The following is a 21,683-nucleotide window of genomic DNA, read 5'->3' as shown; positions in this document are numbered from 1 at the left end:
CCACCAACACTCAAGAAGCTCGACACCATCCAGGACAAAGCAGCCCGCTTGATTGGCACCCCATCCACCACCCTAAACATTCCCTCCCTTCACCACTGGCGCACCGTGACTGCAGTGTGTACCATCCACAGGATGCACTGCAGCAACTCATCAAGGCTTCTTCGGCAGCACCTCCCGAACCCGCGACCTCTACCACCTAGGCGGACAAGAGCAGCAGGCACATGGGAACAACATCACCTGCACGTTCCCCTCCAAATCTCACACCATCCCGACTTGGAAATATATCGCCGTTCCTTCATCGTCACTGGGTCAAAATCGTGAAACTCCCTACCTAACAGCACTGTGGGAGAACCGTCACCACACGGACTGCAGCGGTTCAAGAAGGAAGCTCAGCACCACCTTCTGAAGGGCAATTAGGGATGGGCAATAAATGCCGGCCTCGCCAGCAACGCCCACATCCCATGAACAAATTTTTAAAAAGTAACCAGAAAACACAAACGTAAGGTGATTGGCAAAACAACCAGAGGCGACATGAGGATTTTTTTTAGGCAGCGAGTTGTTATGATCTGGAATGCACTGCCTGAAAGGGTGGTGGAAGCAGATCCAACGGTAACAAAAGGGAATTGGATAAACAATGAAAGGAAAAGGATTACAGGGCTATGGGGAAAGAGCAGGGGCGTGGGACTAATTGGATAGCTCGTTCAAAGAGCCGAATGGCCTCCTTCTGTGCTGTATCATTCTATGATTCTAAGTATATATGCAATTCCCTGTAGTAAGTTACTATTGAATCTGCTTCCACCACCTTAAGGGGCAGTGTCACTTAAATGCTCACTGTTCAACAGTAATTCCACTCAGACTCCCCATTATGGTATCCAGCAGAGTTTTGAGCATCCCCTATGTTTTGCCCCTATGTTTTGCCCCCATTAGCCAGCTGCAGTCTGGGGATCCTATCCTCACACAGAATTGAGTTTAAAACCAGTGCATCATCCAGAGGACACTCCCTTCAGGACAACCAACCAAAACAACCTGCTGTTAGTTTATTAGTCAGCTACTCACCATGACCAAGATACCTCAGTACTTACAGCTTGCAGCCTCTGTGGATTTAAATCTCTGCCTAACTCTTCTTCTGAAACATCGCAAAGCCAGAGTTACATTCCTAACCTCCCCCTCAATAGTAGCTTCAGTTCCGAGCCCCTCACACGTAGCTACCACCTCACAACCTCCTGTACATCACATAACCTCATCCACGGGAGCAGGTCCCTCTTTGATTGACAGCACTGAATGGCCATTCACAAAACCCGTTGCCTGTCATTTACCAATCGGACGTAGCAAAGATCCTTCTAAGCAAGTTAGTCTCATTCTGGGACAACAGTGTGCTTTCCATGAGTTTGTTGTTACTTGTTTGGTCTCTTGTTAAAAGTGGTTTTCAAACTTTTCTGTGTGAGGGATCCCCTACAAATATTGACACACACTCCTAGGGGATCCCCTGTAAATATTGACACACTCCTAGGGGATCCCCTGTAAATATTGACACACTCCTAGGGGATCCCCTGTAAATATTGACACACTCCTAGGGATCCCCTGCAAATATTGACACACTCCTAGGGATCCCCTGCAAATATTGACACACTCCTAGGGGATCCCCTGCAAATACGTAGATACTCCTTGGGGATCCCCTGCAAATATTGACACACTCCTGGGGGGATCTCTGGTAAATATTGATTATTTTAGGATTTAAAATGTCTGCTCACCTTTTCAGTTTATAAATTTCTATAAAAGCACTTTTAAATGACGAGAGTTGGTATTTTTAATTGTTTGAAACCCTGACCGAATCAAATCAGAATTGACAAAGGGTTCCCAAAACGTTAACCTGCCTCTTGTTTTTTCTCTCTCTAAGGTGCTGTGTATCTTCTGATTTTATGCCCTGGGAATGTTTTTAGTCGATCACCGACAGTCTGGAGGGTGGAGCTGAAACCCAAGTGCGTGTGTGATGGCTCAAAGCAGGCAGCAGTAAACCGAGCTGCCAGTGTGCTGTGCTGTACTGTGCAGTTGGACAGTGTACCAGCACTCGCTGTCAAGGCTCACGCATGAACTAATGGGCACTATTAAAGCGAGGTAGCAGAGGGTGACCACCAGTACTGGTGAGGGAGTCAGGAGAGCTCCACTCAATGACTGCAGAATGAGGCCCTGTGGCACAAACAGAGGAGTTTGCTTGCAGATTATTACAAGTGAGAAGAGACATTAAATGCACAATACTGTGTTTTTTTGGCCAAAGTTATATTTTGGGATGTGGATATATATTTAGATGAAAACCAGTAACTAATGGCCTGTGGGGACAAAGTCAAACACCTCATTAGAGTGACCCAAGAAGGGAGCCTTTGCCTCCTTAAAGAGCTGTGCCAAGGTGAGGGTATCAGGAATGCGTTGTTAAAGGGGCACTTTGGGAGCTCGGGTGACACCGTGCTGCATTATGCAGCCAGACACGGGCACCTGGAGATCCTGAAATACCTGGTAGAGGAGCTCGGCATGGACGTCGGGCTGGCCAATAATGATTACAAGCGAGCCTTGCATGAAGCTGCATCCATGGGTCACAGAGAGTGCCTACGGTACCTGATCGCTCAAGGGGCCAGGGTTGACTGTTTGAAGAAAGCTGATTGGTGAGTGACAGGACTGTTGCATGATCCGCAATTGAGCAGCGTGCAGAGTATATCTTTCTGCCTTCTGTAAAAATCCATTTGTTCTGCCTCTCGGGACGTCGTCCTACATCATTAGCTGTTCCCCACCAAGGTGGACAAATAATGCCCCCTCCCCCCACCCCACAGTCTGCCCTCTCAGATGGACGTAAAAGATCCCCCTACACTATTTCGAGGAAGAGCAGGGGAGTTCTCCCCGGTGTCCTGGCCAATATTTATCCCTCAACCAACATTGCTAAATCTGATTATCTGGTCATTAACATTGATATGCGGACGGGGTGAGATGAAGTAAAGTGGGAGAAGGCTCATGTGGAACATAAACACTGGCATAGATCTATTAGGCTGAATGATTTGTTTCTGTGATGTGAATTTCTGTGTAGTTATCACATTGCTGTTTGAGGGACTTTGTGTACAATTGGCTGGCTGCCGCATTTCATACATTACAACAGTGACTACACTTCAAACGGTATTGACTGCAAAGTACCTTGGGACCTCCTGAGGTCATGAAAGGCACTATATAAATATTCATTCTTTCTCTTTCCCCCCACCTGGTATTGCTACTATTACCGTGGGCTCTAAGAGGTGCAGGAGCATAGCCACAGGCTCTGACCATGGCCTTCTGATTTCTCCTCCCCTCCCTGTGAAGAAACACGTGATACAATTGCAGTGTAATGCATGCCCCACCCTCAGAATCTCACCCCTTCCCAGTGCTGCAGTAGGGCAGCATTGCTCCATTTCCTGAACCAGCCACCCTCACGGCCTCTGCCTGCGAGTTTGCTACTTTGCAGTGAACCATAGCCGTTTTTGTCCTTTAGATCTCAGCCCACTGACTTGAAATTGCAGAAACATATTTTGCGCAGCCAACAAAGAAAAGACCTTCTCCTCCCATCAGTCCAGGCTGGATATGAACCCATGTCCCAGGTGTGAAAGGAGAGTATGCTGATCCACCATGCCACTCAGGATCCTGGGATTCAGTCACGACCTTTATCCGTTCCAAAGGTTTTTATAGACTTTTTTTTAAAAACTGCAAACGTTGGTCCATCAGCATCTGAAAAGAGAAAAGCCCAGTCCTTAACATTTCAGGTATGTATAGGCTCGACTATTCTAATAATTAGCTTTCCGGCCTCCCATCCTAAGTCTTCCTTAAACCTCAAACTCATCTAAACCATATCCCATACCGTCTTTCAGATGAGACAATAAACTGAGGCCTCACCTGCCCTCTCAGCTTCATGTAAAAGATCCCACAATACTATTCGAAGAAGAGCAGAGGAGTTCTCCCAATGTCCTAACCAACATTTACCCCTCAACCAACACCTAAAACAGATGATCTGGTAATTTCTGTCATTGCTGTTTGTGGGAGCTTGCTGTGCGCAAATTGGCTACTGCATTTCCTACGTTACAACAGTGACTACACTTCAAAAGTACTTAATTGGCTGTAAAGCACTTTGGGATGTCCTGAGGTCGTGGAAGGCTATATAAATGCAAGTCTTTCTTTCACCAAATCCTGCTTGCCCATTGATCCTGTCCTCACTGATCTACTTTGGCTCCCAGTTCCTCAATACCTCATTTAAAATTCTCATCCTTATGTTCAAATCCCTCCATTGCCTTTCCCCTCACTTTCTCTTAACCTCCTCCAGCCCTACATCCACCCACCCCCCCTGACCGAACTCCGTTCCTCTGACTCTGGCCTCTCTTGCATCCCCTCTTCCCTTCATCTCATTATCCCATGCTCTGGAATTCCCTCCCTCAAGCCCTCGCCCTCTCCACCTCCTTTAAGATGCTCCTTAAAACCCACCTCTTTGACCAAGCATTTGGTCATCTGTCCTAATATCTCCTCCAGCTGGGTGTCCATTTTTCTTTCTTTATGCCTCTGGGTAATAATTTGGTTAAGAAAGAACATGCATTGATATGACGTCTTTCACGACCTCAGGACGTCCCAAAGCACTTTGTACATTTTGAAGTGTAGTTTGAAATGTAGGCAGCCAATTTGCACACAGTAAGGTCCCACAAACAGCAATGAGATATTGACCAGATAATCTGTTTTAGTGATGCTGGTTGAGAGATAAATGTTGGCTAGGTCTCCAGAGAGAACTCCCCTGCTCTTCTTCGAAATAGTGCCATCTTTTGTGTCCACCTGAGAGGGGGATGGGGCCTCGGTTTAACGTCTGATATGAGAGACGACACCTCCGACAGTGCAGCATTCTCTCAGTACTGCGCTGAAGTGTGAACTTGGATTACGTGCTCAGGTCTCTGGAGTGGGACTTGAACCCACCACCTTCTGACTCAAGAGGTGAGAATGCTGCCCCGAGCCACAGCTGACACCCTACCTCACACACGAGAGGAAATGAAATAACCTGTAAAGTGCGTATACGGAAAACAGATGATGGTTAAATCGCTGAAATTATATTAACACGAGAATTTATGAGGCATAATGAGGGACATTAAAGACATTTACAAGACACACAGAGAAAGTAGGAATAGTTGAGATGGGGAGGGGGGATGGGGAGGGGGATGGGGATGGGTTGGGGGGTGGGGGGGGGTTGGGGGGGATTATGGAGGTAAAAATGGACGCAGAGAAATCTAGCAAAGTGGCTCAGGTGGCACCAACGGCGCAGTAACCAGAAAGAAGAAATAAGCTGACTGCCCTACCAGCACAGTTGTGACAGAGGGTGTTCGCCCCAAACACAATCCTGTCCCTCATCCCCGCCACCCCCCCACGGAAACGCTGACACACCCTTCCCATACAACCAGCAGTTCCTGCCGAAGGGAAAGTGGGAGTTACGGTTCAGGTCTGAAGTTATTAAAGTCAGTATTAAGGCCAAAGTGCCTAATAGAACGATTGGGTGCTGCCCCTCAAGCTTACAATGAGCTCCATTGGAACATTGTAGAAGGCCAAAGACAGAGAGGGCAGAGTGAGACAGAGAGGGCAGAGTGGGACAAAGAACTGAAGCCGCAAGCTGTTCGACGTCACACTCACGGACAGAACAGAGATGTTCGCCAAAGTGGTCATCTAACCTGCGTTTGGTCTCCCCAGTGTAGAGGAGACCGCACTGTGAGCATCGAATACAGTACACTAGGTTGGAGGAAGTGCATATAAATTGCTGTCTCACCCAGGAAGCAGTGTTTGGGACCTTGGACAGTGGTGTGGGAGGAGGAGGAGAATGGACAGGTGACTTTCCTGGTCCGTACAGCTCAGGTCTGGTCTGAATGACTCCATATTACACCAAGCGATGCCTTTACCCATTGAACCATGAGGGTTGATGGGGAGCAGCTTCTTGAATATGCAAAGGGTTAACTTCTCTGAACACCCTGTAGGACACCACTGATGATGGCTTGCACGAGACGGAACCTCGAGGTGATTAAGGACCTGGTTGAAAGTGGAGCGAGCCTGACCCTGAAAAACAAGGATGGCTGGAACAGTTTCCATATCGCTTGCCGTGCGGGCGATCCAGAAATTATCCAGTATCTTCTCGAAGTCAGTCCTGGCATCTGGGACGTGGAGAGCAGAATAAAGAGGACTCCTCTCCACACTGCAGGTGAGGTGAACAGGGATCTGATGTGGTGTGAGATATATGTTCTGTACTGGATTATATTGTACAGTACTATAGATCTCCATGAATAGTATATCAGTTTTCTCATTCATACAAAAGGTGAGGTAAATCAAGTAGTGGTTAAGTGACTCGAAGCTTGGGTTTAAAAAGCCGTAGAAGGAAGGGAAGACTAAAGGAGCCAAAGGTGTTAATGATTCAAGCTCGCTGCACAAAAGTTCTGCTCGCACAGGCAATCTTTCACTCCCTATGGACGGAAATGTGACCTTATGCATAAAGTAATTTTGGGTTGCAACATAACTTGGGCAAATAATGACCCATTTATCATCAATATGTGCACTGGAAGCAGTGTGGGATACCACCATTAATGCCTGATCTTTCTGACGAGAGGAAAATAACACTGGAAAATCACATTCTCAGGCTAAAAACAACAAATTAGATTTATTAAGGAGGAAGATTAAAGAAAACAACAGATATGGCCATCCTTCAACGCTTTGCTTAATTGATAGTGTCTCATTAGGGAATTTGAACATACGGATGAGAATTTTAATATCGAGGCATTGCCGGACCAGGAGGCAATGTAGGTTAGTGAGCACAGGGGTGAGGGGTGAAGGGGCTTGGTCCAAAACAAAACAAGTCCTGAAGCCGTGGTAATTCTCATAGTTCTTATGTCTGTGAACAGAAGCTATACGGAGGACTGAGCTCCACGGATTGCCTTGCCAGGTATAGGAAACACTAAAGAATCAGCATTACCAGACCCAGTCAGAAACCGCTTTTGCTTTGAAGTCCAAACTGAGACAAAGGATGCTCACTCTAGTCAGAACTGCCAATCAAAACAGACTTCAGATGTACCAGAATGGTCCCTCATAAACTAGACAAACCTTCAGTACAAAGCAGGTTGAGTCAAGTTTTTTTTATTCATTCTTTGATGGAGGCATTTTATTGGTCAGCATTTTATTGGTCATCCCTAGTTGCCCTTTAGTGGCTTGCTAGGCCACCTTAGAGGGCAGTTAAGAGTCAACCATGTTGGTGTAGGACTGGAGTCACATATAGACCAGACCAGGTAAGGACAGCAGGTTTCCTTCTCAAAGGGACATTAATGAAGCAGTTGGGGACAATCCAACAGCTTTTTATTGGTACCAGCTTTTTATTTCCAGATTTTTTTTCTCAAACTGTCCATGGTGAGATTTGAACTCACGTTCTCTAGATTATTAGTCCAGGTCTCTGGATTACTAGTCGAGTGTTTATTGATCCAGGTCTCTGGATTACTAGTCTAGTATTTATTAGTCCAGGTCTCTGGATTACTAGTCTAGTATTTATTAGTCCAGGTCTCTAGATAACTAGTCCAGTAACATAACCACTATGCTACGGCTGGGATATGAGTTTCATGCTTCAAGATCAACTGGAGCTTGTGTAGGGTGGAGACAAGAATGTTGGACACATCCACACTGCACATTGGGTCCAACAGATTAAGACAGTGTGCTGTGTTAGAGTGGCATCTGCAGTCACCCACACAATGAGCTCCTGGTCTCGGTTGAGCTGTCAAGGTAGACAGCGACACGTGAGCTAACGCTACCCCGTCCTCCCCCCTTCCCATACTGGGTCAACTGTCCTACAGATAGGGTTGCCAACACTCCAGGATTGCCCTGGAGTCTCCAGGAATTCAAGAAAAACGTCCTGGACCCTGCTGCGAGCAACCCAGGAGAAAAATTCATAGGGGCATTTAAAAATAAAGTGTGTTTTTTTTTCATTTTGTTTTGTTTATTTGTTATAAATAAAAGTACTGGATTTGGTGGGGGGGTGGGGAATGGCTGTTTTGCCGAAGCAGTTGGAGGTAGGAGGTCATGTGCTAAAACCTCCAGGAATACGTACCACAGCGATGCTTGAAGGGTTAATTCCTACCAGACTGAACAACAATCCTATTGGGGAGGGAGAAAATCCATAAAAGTTCAGATTCCTTCCCCCATTATTGGAGGCTGGCCATGTGTAGGGTTTCTTTGTTGCTAGGCAGATCCTGTGACATCGCTAACGAGAGGCCCTGTGTGGTCCTCAGGTGGCTCCATAGATTGCAATGGAGGCCGTGATGTTAAAACAGTCTAGTGGCAAGTAGCCCTTGCATGATGAGTCTCCAGGCGGTAAGGAATTTGACGTTTTAATTGGGGGAGGGGAATATCTGTCCTCCAAACATGCTAAATGATTTGTCCTGAATAATTTATAAGTACACTGTAGGAGCTCACAGTGTTTTGGAAAAGGACAGATAGGCTAATTGGTAGGGAGGCTGAGATTCTTTTTAAAAAACATTTTCTCTCCTTTTTCTGCCAGTTTTCCTTGCAGGGATACAGTTCCACAGGCACTGGTCACCCTCTAGTACCTCATCGGAGTCAACATTCTCCATGTGGGGATGGTAATGTAGAGGTTATGTTACTGGACTCGTAATCCAGAGTTCAAATCCCACCATGGCAGCTTGAGAATTAGAATTCCGGAAATAAAAAGCTGGTATCAGTAAAAGTGACCACAAAGCTGTTGCGTTGTCGTTCGGGGAAGGAAGTTTGCCATTATAACCCAGTCTGGCCTATATGCGACTCCAGTCCGGCACCAAAATGGTCGACTTTTAACTGCCCTCTAAAATGGCCTAGCCAGCCACTCAGTTGTGCTAGGGATGGGCAATAAATGCCAGCTTTGCCAGCGACGCCTGCATCTCAAGAATAAGTTAGATTAATAAAAAGTGTATGAACCTAGGAAGTGAGTGTTGACGGGCTATTCCACGCTGATGAGGTGAGGAGGGAGGAATGGGGATCCCTGATTCTGTGTTCATCAGGCTTTTAAAAAGGTGCTATGTTCGTAGCAAGGGAGGGAGAATAAAAAAGAAAGAAAGCAAGACTTGCATTTATATAGCATCCTTCACGACATCCCAAAGTGCTTTATAGCCAATGAAGTACTCTTGAAGAACAGTCACTGTTGTAATGTAGAAAACACGGCAGCCAATTTGCACACAGCAAGGTCCCACAAACAGCAATGTGATAAATGACCAGATAATCTGTTTCAGTGATATTGGTTGAGGGATAAATATTGGTCAGGGCACTGGGAGAGAATTCCCCTGCTCTGCTTTGAAATAGTGCCATGGGATCTTTTACGTCCACTTGAGAGAGCGGACAGGGCCTCAGTTTAATGTCTCATCTGAGAGACAGCATCTCTGACAGTGCAGCACTCCCTCAGTACTGCTCTGGAGTGTCAGCCTAGATTTTGTGCTTAAGTCTCTGGAGTGGGACTTGAACCCACAAACGTCTGACTCAGAGGCAAGTGAGCTACCAACTGAGCCACAATAACGTGCATTGTTTTTCTCCAAAGCGACAAATCATTTAGACACAGATCATATTGTGTATTTGACTAATGCGATTTTAGAAAAAAAAAGTTTGTCGAAATGGCCTTTCAGCAAACACAATGCCCCTTTGAGATGTGGCTGTTTGTGGTCAGTGTTGCAAGAACAGCGCCAATTGATTCAACTTGCAAATTGTTTTTTTTTATTCAGCTATGCACGGGTGCTTTGAGACTGCGGAGGTACTCCTAGAGAGGTAAACTCTTTTTTTACAACAGGAAGATGTCATTTACTGAAGTACGATGTATAATAACTATAGTGATAGTTACAGAGTCCAATCTTAAGCCTTTCATAGAACGTGCATCACACTGTGACACTAGTGACACACTGCCATCAAAATGGTGTTAGCGCCTTGGTGCATGCATGATACCAGCCTAATTTAGTGGTGTGCAAGTCATGTTGGATATTTTAATTCCCTGTTCCCCTGTTGTCTGCAGCTATAGGAACATAGGAACAGGAGTAGATCATTCAGCCCCTCAAGCCAGTTCCGCCATTCAATGGCTGATCTGTATTCTAACTCCATCCACCTGCCTCGGTCCATATCCCTTAATACCCGTGGCTAGCAGAATCTGTCGATCTCAGATTTAAAACTACTATTTGAGTGAGCATCTACTGCTTTTTGTGGGAGAGTGTTCCACACTTCTACCACCCTTTGCATGAAGAAGTGTTTCCTAACTTCTCTCTCGAAAGGCCTGGCTCTGATTTTAAGGTTATGTCCCCTTGTCCTAGACTCCCCCACCAGCGGAAAAAGAAACCTGTAGAGAGTTTGTGGATTATGCTCCTGCCCCACCTGGAGATGGGAGGTCAGTGCAGGTGTTACTTGTTCTGTTTTGGTGCCCGAGCCTTGGCCACAGATATTACGACTTTGGTGGAAATGCATCTTGAGAACATTCAGCCCTGCTCCCCCACATCGAGATTTGTGCTGGCGCTGGCATGGACAGCTCGAGTACAATTTCCTCCCAAAAGTGCACCATATTAAGTGTATTTTTGTTAATACTATTGCAGCCTTGTTGTTCTAAAACTGTAAGGACAGGTCCTGTTGTCACCAGAACTCAAGTTATGGGTGTGATGTCCTGGCAATATCTTCATTGTGTCAGATCACTGGAGCTGACACAAGGGTCCATTGTGTGTTGAAATCAATGGAAAATGCTGCTGATACAGAAGACTTGCTAGAGATTTAAAAGCAGTTTTCTTTTGTTGGTGAGGTTTGGGCAAAACCTGAATATAATTCAGCGACAAGAAACGGGTGCTTTCATTGTTGGACAGCTTATTACTCCGATTTCAGAAGTGATTTTTTTTTTCATTCATTCTCATCTATTTGAGTACAGGAGCAAGGATGTCTTACTGCAGTTATACAGGGCCTTGGTGAGACCACACCTGGAGTATTTTGTGTAGTTTCGGTCTCCTTACCTAAGAAAGGATATACTTGCCATAGAGGAAGTGCAGCGAAGGTTCACCAGACTGATTCCTGGGATGGCAGGACTGTCGTATGAGGAGAGATTGGGTTGATTAGGCCTGTATTCACTAGAGTTTAGAAGAATGAGAGGGGATCTCATTGAAACGTATAAAATTCTGACAGGGCTAGACAGACTAGATGCAGGGAGGATGTTTCCCCTGGCTGAGGGGGTCCAGAACGTGGGGTCACAGTCTCAGGATACGGGGTAGGACATTTAGGACTGAGATGAGGAGAAATTTCTTCACTCAGAGGGTGGCGAACCTGTGGAATTCTCTACCACAGAAGGCTGCGGAGGCCAAGTCACTGAATATATTTGAGAAGGAGACAGATAGATTTCTAGACACAGAAGGCATCAAGGGGTATGGGGAGAGAGCGGGAATATGGTATTGAGATAGAGGATCAGCCATGATCATATTGCATGGCGGAGCAGGCTCGAAGGGCCAAATGGCCTACTCCTGCTCCTATTTTCTATGTTTCTCGGGATGTGGGTGACGCTGGCTAGGCTGTGTTTAATGCACACCTCTAGCTGCCCAGAGAAGGTGGTGTTGGTTTTCTCCTTGAACCATTGCAATCCCTGTGGTGATGGTATTAGGAAGGGAATTCCACAATATTGACCCAGCGACGATGACACTATATATCCAAGTCAGGATGGTTTGTGACTTGGAGGCTATGGTGTCCCACAGCATTGCTTGTCCTTCTTAGTGGTAGAGGTCACAGTGAAGGGAGGTACTGTTGAAATAACCTTGGCGAGTTGCTGCATAGCATCCTGTAGCTTGTATGTACTGCAGCCACTGCGCTGATGGTGGAGGTGAAGGATATTAATTCCAGTGGCGGGGGGCACTGATCAAACAAACTGCTCTGTCCTGGATGGAGTCGAGCTTCTTGAGTGGTGTTCAGTCTGCAGCCATCCAGGAAATTGGTGACTATTCCATCACACTCCTGACTTGAGCCTTGAAGAAAGTGGAGAGGCTTTGAAGGGTCAGAACGTGAGCCAGGATTGCTGCCCCTGATTGCTGACCAGAAATGCTGCCAAGTGTACATGTGTTGGCAGAAGCTGAAGAAAGGGTTGTCCTAAGCTGTGATGTTCCATTCCCCAAGTTGAATAACCGTCCAGCATTCACCTGAACCTAGGTTCACTCGTGAAAAGTGGCTATTTATTTACTCATCAGCCTGTTACACTATATATCCAAGTCAGGATGGTTTGTGACTTGGAGGCTATGGTGTCCCACAGCATTGCTTGTCCTTCTTAGTGGTAGAGGTCACAGTGAAGGGAGGTACTGTTGAAATAACCTTGGCGAGTTGCTGCATAGCATCCTGTAGCTTGTATGTACTGCAGCCACTGCGCTGATGGTGGAGGTGAAGGATATTAATTCCAGTGGCAGGGGCACTGATCAAACAAACTGCTCTGTCCTGGATGGAGTCGAGCTTCTTGAGTGGTGTTCAGTCTGCAGCCATCCAGGAAATTGGTGACTATTCCATCACACTCCTGACTTGAGCCTTGAAGAAAGTGGAGAGGCTTTGAAGGGTCAGAACGTGAGCCAGGATTGCTGCCCCTGATTGCTGACCAGAAATGCTGCCAAGTGTACATGTGTTGGCAGCAGCTGAAGAAAGGGTTGTCCTAAGCTGTGATGTTCCATTCCCCAAGTTGAATAACCGTCCAGCATTCACCTGAACCTAGGTTCACTCGTGAAAAGTGGCTATTTATTTACTCATCAGCCTGTTAGGAGTTGCGGCTTTGAAAATGTTGTTCTCGGTTTGTTTGTAGGTGCTGTTACAAGCCAGATGAAAATGTTGTTCTCGGTTTGTTTGTAGGTGCTGTTACAAGCCAGATGCCAAAGACAGCTGTGGAGTCACTCCGTTCATGGACGCAGTGCAAAATGGGCACATCGAGATTGCAAAGCTCCTACTGGAGAGACACGGGGTGGGCCATGATTTGACTGTTGCTAAGTAGTGTGTAACACGTGTGGAGTTACAGGGTGGGGACACGTAGAGAAGTCTGTATTTCGAGCCTGTGGTATCAGTGCTGAACGCTGTCACAGCTTGGACAAGCATTACCTATTACATAGAATGTACAGCACAGAAACAGGCCATTCGGCCCAACTGGTACATGCTGGTGTTTATGCTGCACACAAGCCTCCTCCCACCATTCTTCATCTCACCCTATCGGCATGACCTTCTATTCCTTTCTCCCTCTTGTGCTTATCCAGCTTCCCCTTAAATAGATCAATGCTATTCGCCTCAACCACTCCATGTGGTAGCGAGTTCCACATTCTTACCACTCTCTGGGTAAACAAGTTTCTCCTGAATTCCCTATTGGATTTATTGGCGACTATCTTGTGTTTGTGGCCCCTAGTTTTGGTCTCCCCCACAAGTGGAAACATTTTATTCTACATCTACCCTATCAAACCCCTTAATAATTTTAAAGACCTCCACCAGGTCACCTTCTCTTTTCTAGAGAAAAGAGCCCCAGCCTGTTCAGTCTTACCTGATAGGTATAACCTCTCAGTTCTGGTATCATCCTTGAAAATCGTTTTTTCACCTTCTCCACTGCCCCTATATCCTTTTTATAATATGCAGACGAGAACTGTGCACAGTACTCCAAGTGTGGTCTAACCACATTAACATTAAGATGTTACTGTGTTAATGTGATCAATGTTTAGTGCGTTGGCTTAAAGGGTTGGTGGTACCAGGACTTTTAAAATTGTGTTGTACACAGAGCATAGTACAACAGTGCAACTAGCAGAGATATTGTAACATCAAACTGAACTGCTGCTACAAATTTGTTATTTTAATCTTAGTTTTAATAAAAGCTAAGATTAAAAATATGGAAAGTGCATTGAAGATGGCAGCGACTTGGTAGTAGAGTGCCTACGACCTCTCTCAACAGAGGATAGTGTGCAGCAAGGCAAGACCCTGCTAGGGGGCCAAGGGAAAGAACACCCCACAGGGATATTTCTATCGCGCTTGCACTCTTGCTCTCGCTATCTCACTCGCTCTCGCTCGCTCTCCTCCTTCCATTTCTCCTTCCCTCTCCCTGCTCTCCTCCCCTCTCCCTGCTCTCCTCTCCCTCTCCCTGCTCTCCTCTCCCTCCTCTCCTCTCCCTCTCCTCTCTCTCTTCCTCCTCCTCCCTCTCTCTTCCTCCTCCTCTCTCTTTTTCTGTCTTCTCTCTTCCTCCTCCTCTTCTCTTCCTCCTCCTCTCTTTTTCTCTCTTCTCTCTTCCTCTTCCTTCTCTCTCCACCTCCTCTCCCTCTCTCCTCTCTCTTCCTCCTCTCGCTCCTCCTCCTCTCGCTCCTCATCTCTCCTACATTCCCTCTCTTTCTCCTCCCTCTCCTTGTCTTCAATTTTTCTCCTCTGCATCTTTTTCTTTCTCTGCCCCCTTCTCTTTCTCTTGCGTTCTGCCATTAGTAGAGGAGGAAGTGCACAAAAAAGATTCAGAATTAGCCTCAAAATGTTGCTACAAATCATACTATTGGGCTTTTTAAATGCAATTCTATAAACAGCCCTGGACACCCATATATGAGGGTAGATGATTGAGTGCCATACCTGCATAAACACTGGAAAATTGTGTGAATGGCGGTGACAGGGCCAAATTTAAGTACAACTGCTTCCAGCATGAAGGAAAAAGCTGACTGGAAAATTGGGTGGGCCTTTCGAAAAAAGCAGCAAACTTGCATACCAGTTCTCTGCCCAGATTTCAGATCAGTTACGCCGGTTAATTGAGCAAAACCAATTGTAAAGTCGGCCCTAATGGATCAGATGGGATGATAGTGTTAAGAATTATTGGCTGGGGTTCAGTCCCTATGGTAACCCACAAACCCATTGTCTGTTACAGGCCAGTTTCTCAGCCACTGACGCCCTGGGTGCTCAGTCGCTGCACCGAGCCACAGTAACAGCACAGGACAGAGCCGTTCACTTCCTGGTCACGGAGCTTGGTGTGAATGTAAACAAGAGAGCCACGGATCTGAACCTAACAGCCCTGCACTACGCGGCCAAGGTCAGTTGTCAAGCGATCAATGTCAGGAATAGTTACCGAGCAGTACTGTGTAGGTTGCCCAGTTTTCACGACAGCAGCACTTCTGGAAAGATCCAAATTGTCCCAGTGAATCTAGACGAGTGCCTGTAATGCCCAGAGGTATGTTTATCCCCACCCATTAAAGTGTCATCTTACTAAAAGTTTTAAACGACTGTAAATAAATCTGTATTAAAAGCCACATTAGCCAGCTGTGTCTCTGGGATGTCTTCGTGAAATTTCCTTCTGTGGCAATTATTCTGCGGTTAGCCTATCCATGGCTGGCTGCATGGCAAATAGTCCTCACCAGCTTACTCGAAGTGCATGTCTGACTTGAATCTATTTTTGTTCTTGGTTTCTCTCCATGTCTGGCAGCCCATAATACAGCCCATTGTTTGTTTCCATGGAATCCTGCACAGGGCTATTTAATGTGAATTCCTCTCGGTCGCAGCAGTCCGAAAGTTCAATTTTCAATCGTTGGGTGTTAAAACCAATGGAAAGTGTGAATACCACTGAGAGGAGACTTGTTTCTGAGGCTGAGGCTCTCGGCCATTGTTTGAATCATAGAAATCATAGAATGATACAGCACTGAAGGAGGCCATTCAGCCCATCCTGCCTGTGCCGGTTCTTTGAAAGACTGGAATGTTAGTCTGCTCAGATTCTATTTGTTACAGACAATCTTCCAAACTGACAGCTTCTACATCTGCTTCTGCATTGAGGGGCCTCCAACTTATAAATGTTAGTCTTTCTATTCATCCGACCTCTACACAAGATGGGATGCATAGAGCTCCACCATTGTCAGCCTTGGCTCAATGGGTAGCACTCTCGCCTCTGAGTCAGAAGATCGTGGGTACAAGTCACTCTCCAGAGACTTGAGCACAGAGTTTAAGCTGACACTCCAGTGCAGTACTGAGGGAGTGCTGCATTGTCGGAGGTGCTGTCTTTCGGATGAGACATTGAACGAGGCCCTGTCTGCCCTCTCGGGGGACGAAATGGCACTAATTCGAAGAAGAGCAGGGGAGTTCTCCCTGGAGTCCTGGCCAATATTTATCCCTCAACCACCATCACTAAAACAGATTATCTGGTCATTATCACATTGCTGTTTGTGGCACCTTGCTGTGCGCAAAACTGGCTGCTGTATTTCCTGCGTTATGACAGTGACTACATGTCAGATGTACTTCATTGGCTGTAAAGCGCTTTGGGACGTCCAGAGGCGGTAGCCTAGGTTTTCTGACTGGTGTTATTTTAATGCTGGCAGTTAAGATAGGTTACTGCCAGTGTTAAAATAATGGCAATCAGAAAATCTTGGCTTGTGTTATTGTTGGAGTTCACTGGACTATTTTTTAAAAACAGGTTTGGCTGGTGGAGTATTTGCAGGGAAGATCTTGTCTGATAAACCTCTTTAACTTCTTTGAGGACATTATACATAAAGTGGAATTCCCTACAACATTGCTTGCTTGGATTTTCAGAAAGCTTCTAATAAGGTTCCACATGAAAGACTTTAATTGAACTGAAAGCCACGGGACTCCCATGTGGAGGAAGTGACTGGATAGTGGGATAGCGTAATGGCAGGGCGGGAATTCCAGCCAGCCCTCCCACTCCACCACAACCCCCATTTTCCGGGGTCGGGGTTGATTAGACACCCAGGGCGGCCTCCCAACAAGATTCCCGTTGCCAAGAGGGAACCCCCGGCTACAAGTAAGGGAAATGGGGCAGTGCTGCCGTGGGGCCCATCACTGCAGCAGCAGAAGACTTCCACCACATGGTTTAAAGAGGCAGAAGTGGCCTAAAGGATAGGAACAGAGAGTGCTGGCGACTGGTATTTTGTCAGCGGAGGGGGGTGGGGGGAGTTACTAACAATTGTTGAGTGTTCTGCAGGGATGAATGCCGTGACCTCTTGCTTTTGATGTTTCTTTGTCTGTTATGAGAGTCACAAGCATTCAATTACCACATAAGCTACATTAGCATTTGATGCCTGAGTATAGGACCGAAGATAGACACAGAGGAGTCATTTTACTTATTTTAATTTTACAGCAGTATAATATGTGCAGTGTACTTAAAATTGGAGACGCCATTTATATGTTGTTTTTTCGTGTCCACAGGAAGAAGGTTGAGTAACTTTGTTGACTTGTGAATTAGTTGCAGCAAACCTGCTCATTGTAGAAACTCCCCAAACATATTCTTGTTTTACTGTTTTTAAAGGAAGGGCACGCTGGGACTGTGGAGACTCTGCTAACATTAGGTGCTGACGTACATGCGAAGGATGTCAAAGGTCGCTCTGGTAAGTTTTTAATTTGAATTCACTCGAGGGACCAAGGCTGATTAATGCAGGGCATTACCGCGGCTGAAAAAAGTATGGGGAGCAGATGAGATTTCACCTAGTTTTCTTTTAGATTTAAAAAAAACAAACAAAGCCACCTCACACAAGGGAGCCTGGATTTCCCTCGTTTTGGCAGAGTAACGACAGGGCAGGACTTCCACCCACCCCTCCCACTCCACCACAACCCCCAACCCATCTTCCTGGGTTGGGGTTAATTAGGCACGCAGGGCGGGCTTCCAGCAAGAGTCCCGCTGCCAAATGGAAGCCCACCGCTGCGAATAAGGGAAATGGGACGGTGCTGCAGCAGCATAAGTCCTCCGCCACATGGTTTAATGCAGCAAAAGAGCTCCAAAGACAAACATGGCCACAGTTTTTGTAAGCCTTGCCCTTCAAAAGTAAGTACTGAGGCCCATTTGAAGGTAGAGGAGGCCTCAACTAGGCCCTCTTCCACCATCAGGAGACTTCGATGCCACTTTCATGCTACCCCAATAATAAATTAAATATCCCAAATAAACGTTGATTTTATCCCCCCTCTTTTTGGCATTCTTGGGCCGATTTACATTTCTGCATTGGAGGTGGTAGGCACATGTCCTGCTGGCTTTCTACATAAATAGCTCCTGACATAGTCACTAGAGGGCAAACAGGAGAAGTCTGAGCTTAAGAAAGTGAGGAGGTCGGTATTTTGTGATTGATGTGTTATTACCATTGACCTGTGGATGTGGTTCTCCCTCACAGTTCTCCAAATGGTGAGTTCTGGTGCCACTGTTCACCAGAGTGAGGGATGACAGTTAGCAGAACTAAGGCCCAGAGGGACCAAGGGGAAATCAGGTGGTGAGACGTCACTCTGCTGTACAATAGTGGCTGGTCTAAGAGTAACCTAAGCAATGACCAGGAGCAGGTCAGTTGCCTGTCGCCTTCCTCAGAGTGACTAGGGGGGTTTCATGATACTAAATAAGAAACGATATGAAAAAAAAAATCAAAAATATGAGGAAAATTAAAACACGAACAAAAAAAGAGGAAGGAAATGAGTAGAAACAAAAGTAGTGTTTATATTTGTACTTGCAGAATGGTTATTTAAATATGTTTTCTGATTATACAGGGTCAGATGTGGCTCAGTTGATAGCACTCTCTCCTCTGCGTCAGAAGTCTCACTTCAGAGACTTGAACACAAAATCTAGGCTGGCACTCCAGTGCAGTACTGAGAGAGTGCTGCACAGTCGGAGGGGCCTTCTTTCGGATGGGACGTTAAACCGAGGCCCCTTCTCTCAGGTGGATGTAAAAGATCCCATGGCACTTTTCGGAGAACAGCAGGGAAGTTCTCCCCGGTGTCCTGGCCAATATTTATCCCTCAACCAACATCACTAAAAAACAGATTATCTGGTCATTATGTTTGTGGGACCTTGCTGTGCGTAAATTGGCTGCCTGTGTATCCTACATTACAACAGTGACTACACTTCAAAAAAAGTACTCCATTGGCTGTAAAGCGCTTTCGGACGTCCTGAGGTCATGGAAGGCGCTATATAAATCCAAGTTCATTCTTTCCTTTACAGCTTTGCACATGGCCTGTGCAGGCCAGCATGTCAAGTGCATAAGAGTGCTCGTTGATGCTGGACTAACTGATTCTTTCGACAACAGTGGAATGCTAGCAAGACAGCTGCTCAAGAAGCCCGAAGCACTCAAGGTTCTGGAAGACGTTGCTGACGCTAAATAAAAGATATTTATTCAATTCCATTCGCTGTAAATTTCTTTCTACTTTTGATGAAAATCACTCTGAAGGTACGACATCCATAATTCTGCACCTTCACCTCCGCCCAACTGGCTGCCTTAGGCCTCGGGGCTCGACCACTGTTTCCTCTTTGCCAGTTTCCTGCCACCGAATTGAGAAACTCACTGCTGGGAGGACGGAATCAGTGAATTTTTCCTCAGCTCTCATAATACTCCTGTACTTATAAAACGGCATATTATCCAACTTAACGTGTGCAATACCACGGGAGAGCCACTTAATACTTTTCCAAGTGTCACACTGCAAGTTCCTGCGTCACACTTAAAAAAAAAATTACATAGAATGTACAGTACAGAAACAGGCCATTCGGCCCAACTGGTCTATGCTGACGTTTATGCTCCACACGAGCCTCCTCCCACCCCTCTGCATTTGACCCTATTAGTATATCCTAAATATAAAGAAACAAAAGCAGTAAACTGGAACGTGCAGCAAATTAAAATACCTTAATTAACATCGGAGTCAGAATATCTGTAACTTCCGAGTGTCCTTATCAATCACACTTTCTATTAAAAAAAATGAAACCTTGAAGAGCAATTAAAATCTGACCTCACCCAGTGTTCACTTTAACAGCAATTAGACTTTGGGAGTTGCTAGTGCATTTCCCATGGAACTGCTTATGAGTCTGAGGCTGTGGCCAGATTGTATTCTCTACATGTGCCTACATGCTCCCTTTCTCTCTCTCTCTCTTGTCTGCTTAAGCCCATAACATAGCAACCACTTAAATAAACCGATCTCATAACACCAACCAACCCATCATGTAGAATTTTGTTTTTTTTCCCCGTAAAATAAGAATTACTTCCTTAGAAACTAAAAGCACACTGAGAGAGTGCTGCATTGTCTGAAGTGCTGTCATTTGGATGAGATGTTTAACCGAGGTCCCGTTTGCCTGTTCAGGTGGATGTGAAATGTCCCTTGGTACTATTCAAAAGGGAGCAGGGAGTTCTCCCAGTTTCTGGGCCACATTCATCTCTCAACCAACATCACCTAAACAAATTGATTAGTCGTTTACCTCATTTGCTGTTTGTGGGACCTTGTTGAGTGCAAATTGGCTGCTGTGTTTGGCTACATAACCGTGTCCACTTCAGAAGTTATTCATTAGCTGTGAAATGCTTCGGGACATCCTGAGGACATAAAAGATGCTATATAAATACAACAACAACATGCATTTATATAGCATCTTTAATGTAGTAAAATGTCCCACTACACAGCAGCATAATCAGACAAAAAGTGACTCTAAGCCAAAGAAGGAGACCTTAGGTGACCAAATGCTTGGTCAAAGAGCCAAGTTTTAAGCTGCACCTTAAAGGAGGAGAGAGAGGTGAAGAGGTTTGGGGTGGGAATTCCAGAGCTGTAACCTTAGCAAATACAAGTTCTTTCTTTTAATGCATCAAACTTCTTGGCATTTTGCAACAAGGATGCACAATGGGAAGTGGAAGGCAAGATAACTAAAAATAATTTGTACTGTGAGAAAACACATTTGCAATGCAATACGAATGTAACTAAATTGAGTTCCCTGCCTCGTCATCAGATAACCCTGTTGTTGGCAGGAACCTCCACCTACTTGTGTAAAAACACTGAGTGGGCAGTCTGTACAAATCCTTTCCTGGCTCTGTTGACAGCACCAATTGGTATCGTCTCAATGCTACTGATTTTTTGAGAGGAGCGCTGCAGACCAGGTTTAATAAGTTCCCACATTAGACAACAAGCTTCATCTCTCATTCATGTTTTATGTGAATATTGTCAGTTTTCTCACCTGTGTAATTCGTATGTTCCGCCCATTCAATTGGATCGTGAATTGACCCCCCTGGGGGCGAGAGGTCTCCAGGTTGCCACTAACCACTGCGTGAAGAAGTGCCAATCACCTCCTCTTGTGTCGGCTGATACAAGAATGTGAACACAGTTGAGTTACAAAAGCAAAATTATAAACAATCGATGCGTTTTAAACAACCCAGCTACTGCATTTGAATGATTTGCACATGCTCCATATACACAGTGAGGGAGAATTGTACGTTCTTAGAAATCTTATTATGGAATCATAGAATCTTACAGCACAGAAGGAGGCCATTCGGCCCATTGTGCCTATGGCGGCTCTTTGAAAGGGCCTGTGCTGGCTCTTTCCAATTAGCCCCATTCCCCTGACCTTTCCCCATCGCTCAATTTTTTTTTTCAAGTATATATCCAATTCCCTTTTGAAAGTTGCTATTCAATCTGCTTCCACCACCCTTTCAGGCAGGGCATTCCCTCTTTACCCAGAGAGTGGTTAGAATGTGGAATTTGCTACTGCATGGAATAGTTGAGGCAAACAGCATAGATGCCTTTAAGGGAAAGCTAGACTAGTGATGAAGGAGAATGGAAGAGAAGGATATGCTGATAGAACGAGATGAAGTAGGGTGGGCGGAGGCTCGTGTAGAACATAAACACTGGCATAGACCAGTTGGGCCAAATGGTCTGTTTCTGAACTGTAAAATCTATGTAATACAATGTATGAAATTCCTCTG

At 45.7% G+C, this 21,683-nt stretch overlaps 2 protein-coding genes across 17 annotated transcripts in view; one reads left to right on the top strand and one right to left on the bottom strand.

Annotated features, from left to right (window-relative positions):
* Positions 1 to 1,476, bottom strand: part of fbxo18 (F-box DNA helicase 1) — a 170,039-nt gene extending 168,563 nt beyond the window's left edge. For 11 of the 15 annotated variants that reach the window (XR_010967095.1, XR_010967092.1, XR_010967093.1 and 8 more), the window contains exon 1: positions 1,057 to 1,465. The gene's annotated coding sequence lies outside the window, so the exon portion shown is untranslated. Of the gene's footprint in view, positions 1 to 1,056 lie in introns of all 15 variants that reach the window. The other 4 variants (XM_068005157.1, XM_068005155.1, XM_068005153.1 and 1 more) reach the window with 3 other exon arrangements.
* Positions 1,477 to 1,941: 465 nt separating this feature from the next.
* ankrd16 (ankyrin repeat domain 16) lies at positions 1,942 to 19,128 on the top strand. 2 transcript variants are annotated; one of them, XM_068005149.1, is made up of 7 exons: positions 1,942 to 2,657; positions 6,009 to 6,229; positions 9,771 to 9,813; positions 12,886 to 12,994; positions 14,906 to 15,067; positions 17,285 to 17,363; positions 18,502 to 19,128. In XM_068005149.1, the coding sequence occupies exons 1-7, from the start codon at positions 2,323 to 2,325 to the stop codon at positions 18,765 to 18,767; spliced, it is 1,215 nt and encodes a 404-aa protein (XP_067861250.1). In that variant the 5' UTR covers positions 1,942 to 2,322; the 3' UTR covers positions 18,768 to 19,128. The 2 variants fall into 2 exon arrangements, with proteins under 2 accessions (XP_067861250.1, XP_067861251.1); XM_068005150.1 differs by having other exon boundaries at positions 1,945 to 2,657; positions 18,953 to 19,128.
* Positions 19,129 to 21,683: the final 2,555 nt, after the last annotated feature.

The sequence above is a fragment of the Heptranchias perlo genome, chromosome 24 (assembly GCF_035084215.1).
Source record: "Heptranchias perlo isolate sHepPer1 chromosome 24, sHepPer1.hap1, whole genome shotgun sequence".
NCBI lineage: Eukaryota > Metazoa > Chordata > Chondrichthyes > Hexanchiformes > Hexanchidae > Heptranchias > Heptranchias perlo.
This window is presented reverse-complemented; position numbering and strand designations above follow the sequence as displayed.

What these genes read in the sequence shown, in the direction of transcription:
- ankrd16 (XM_068005149.1), top strand. Translation starts at nt 2,323, where the DNA reads ATGGCCTGTGGGGACAAAGTCAAACACCTCATTAGAGTGACCCAAGAA. An exon ending in TCCTACTGGAGAGACACGGG is followed by an intron (nt 12,995 to 14,905) that starts GTGGGCCATGAT and finishes TGTCTGTTACAG; the next exon opens with GCCAGTTTCTCAGCCACTGA. An exon ending in CCCTGCACTACGCGGCCAAG is followed by an intron (nt 15,068 to 17,284) that starts GTCAGTTGTCAA and finishes CTGTTTTTAAAG; the next exon opens with GAAGGGCACGCTGGGACTGT.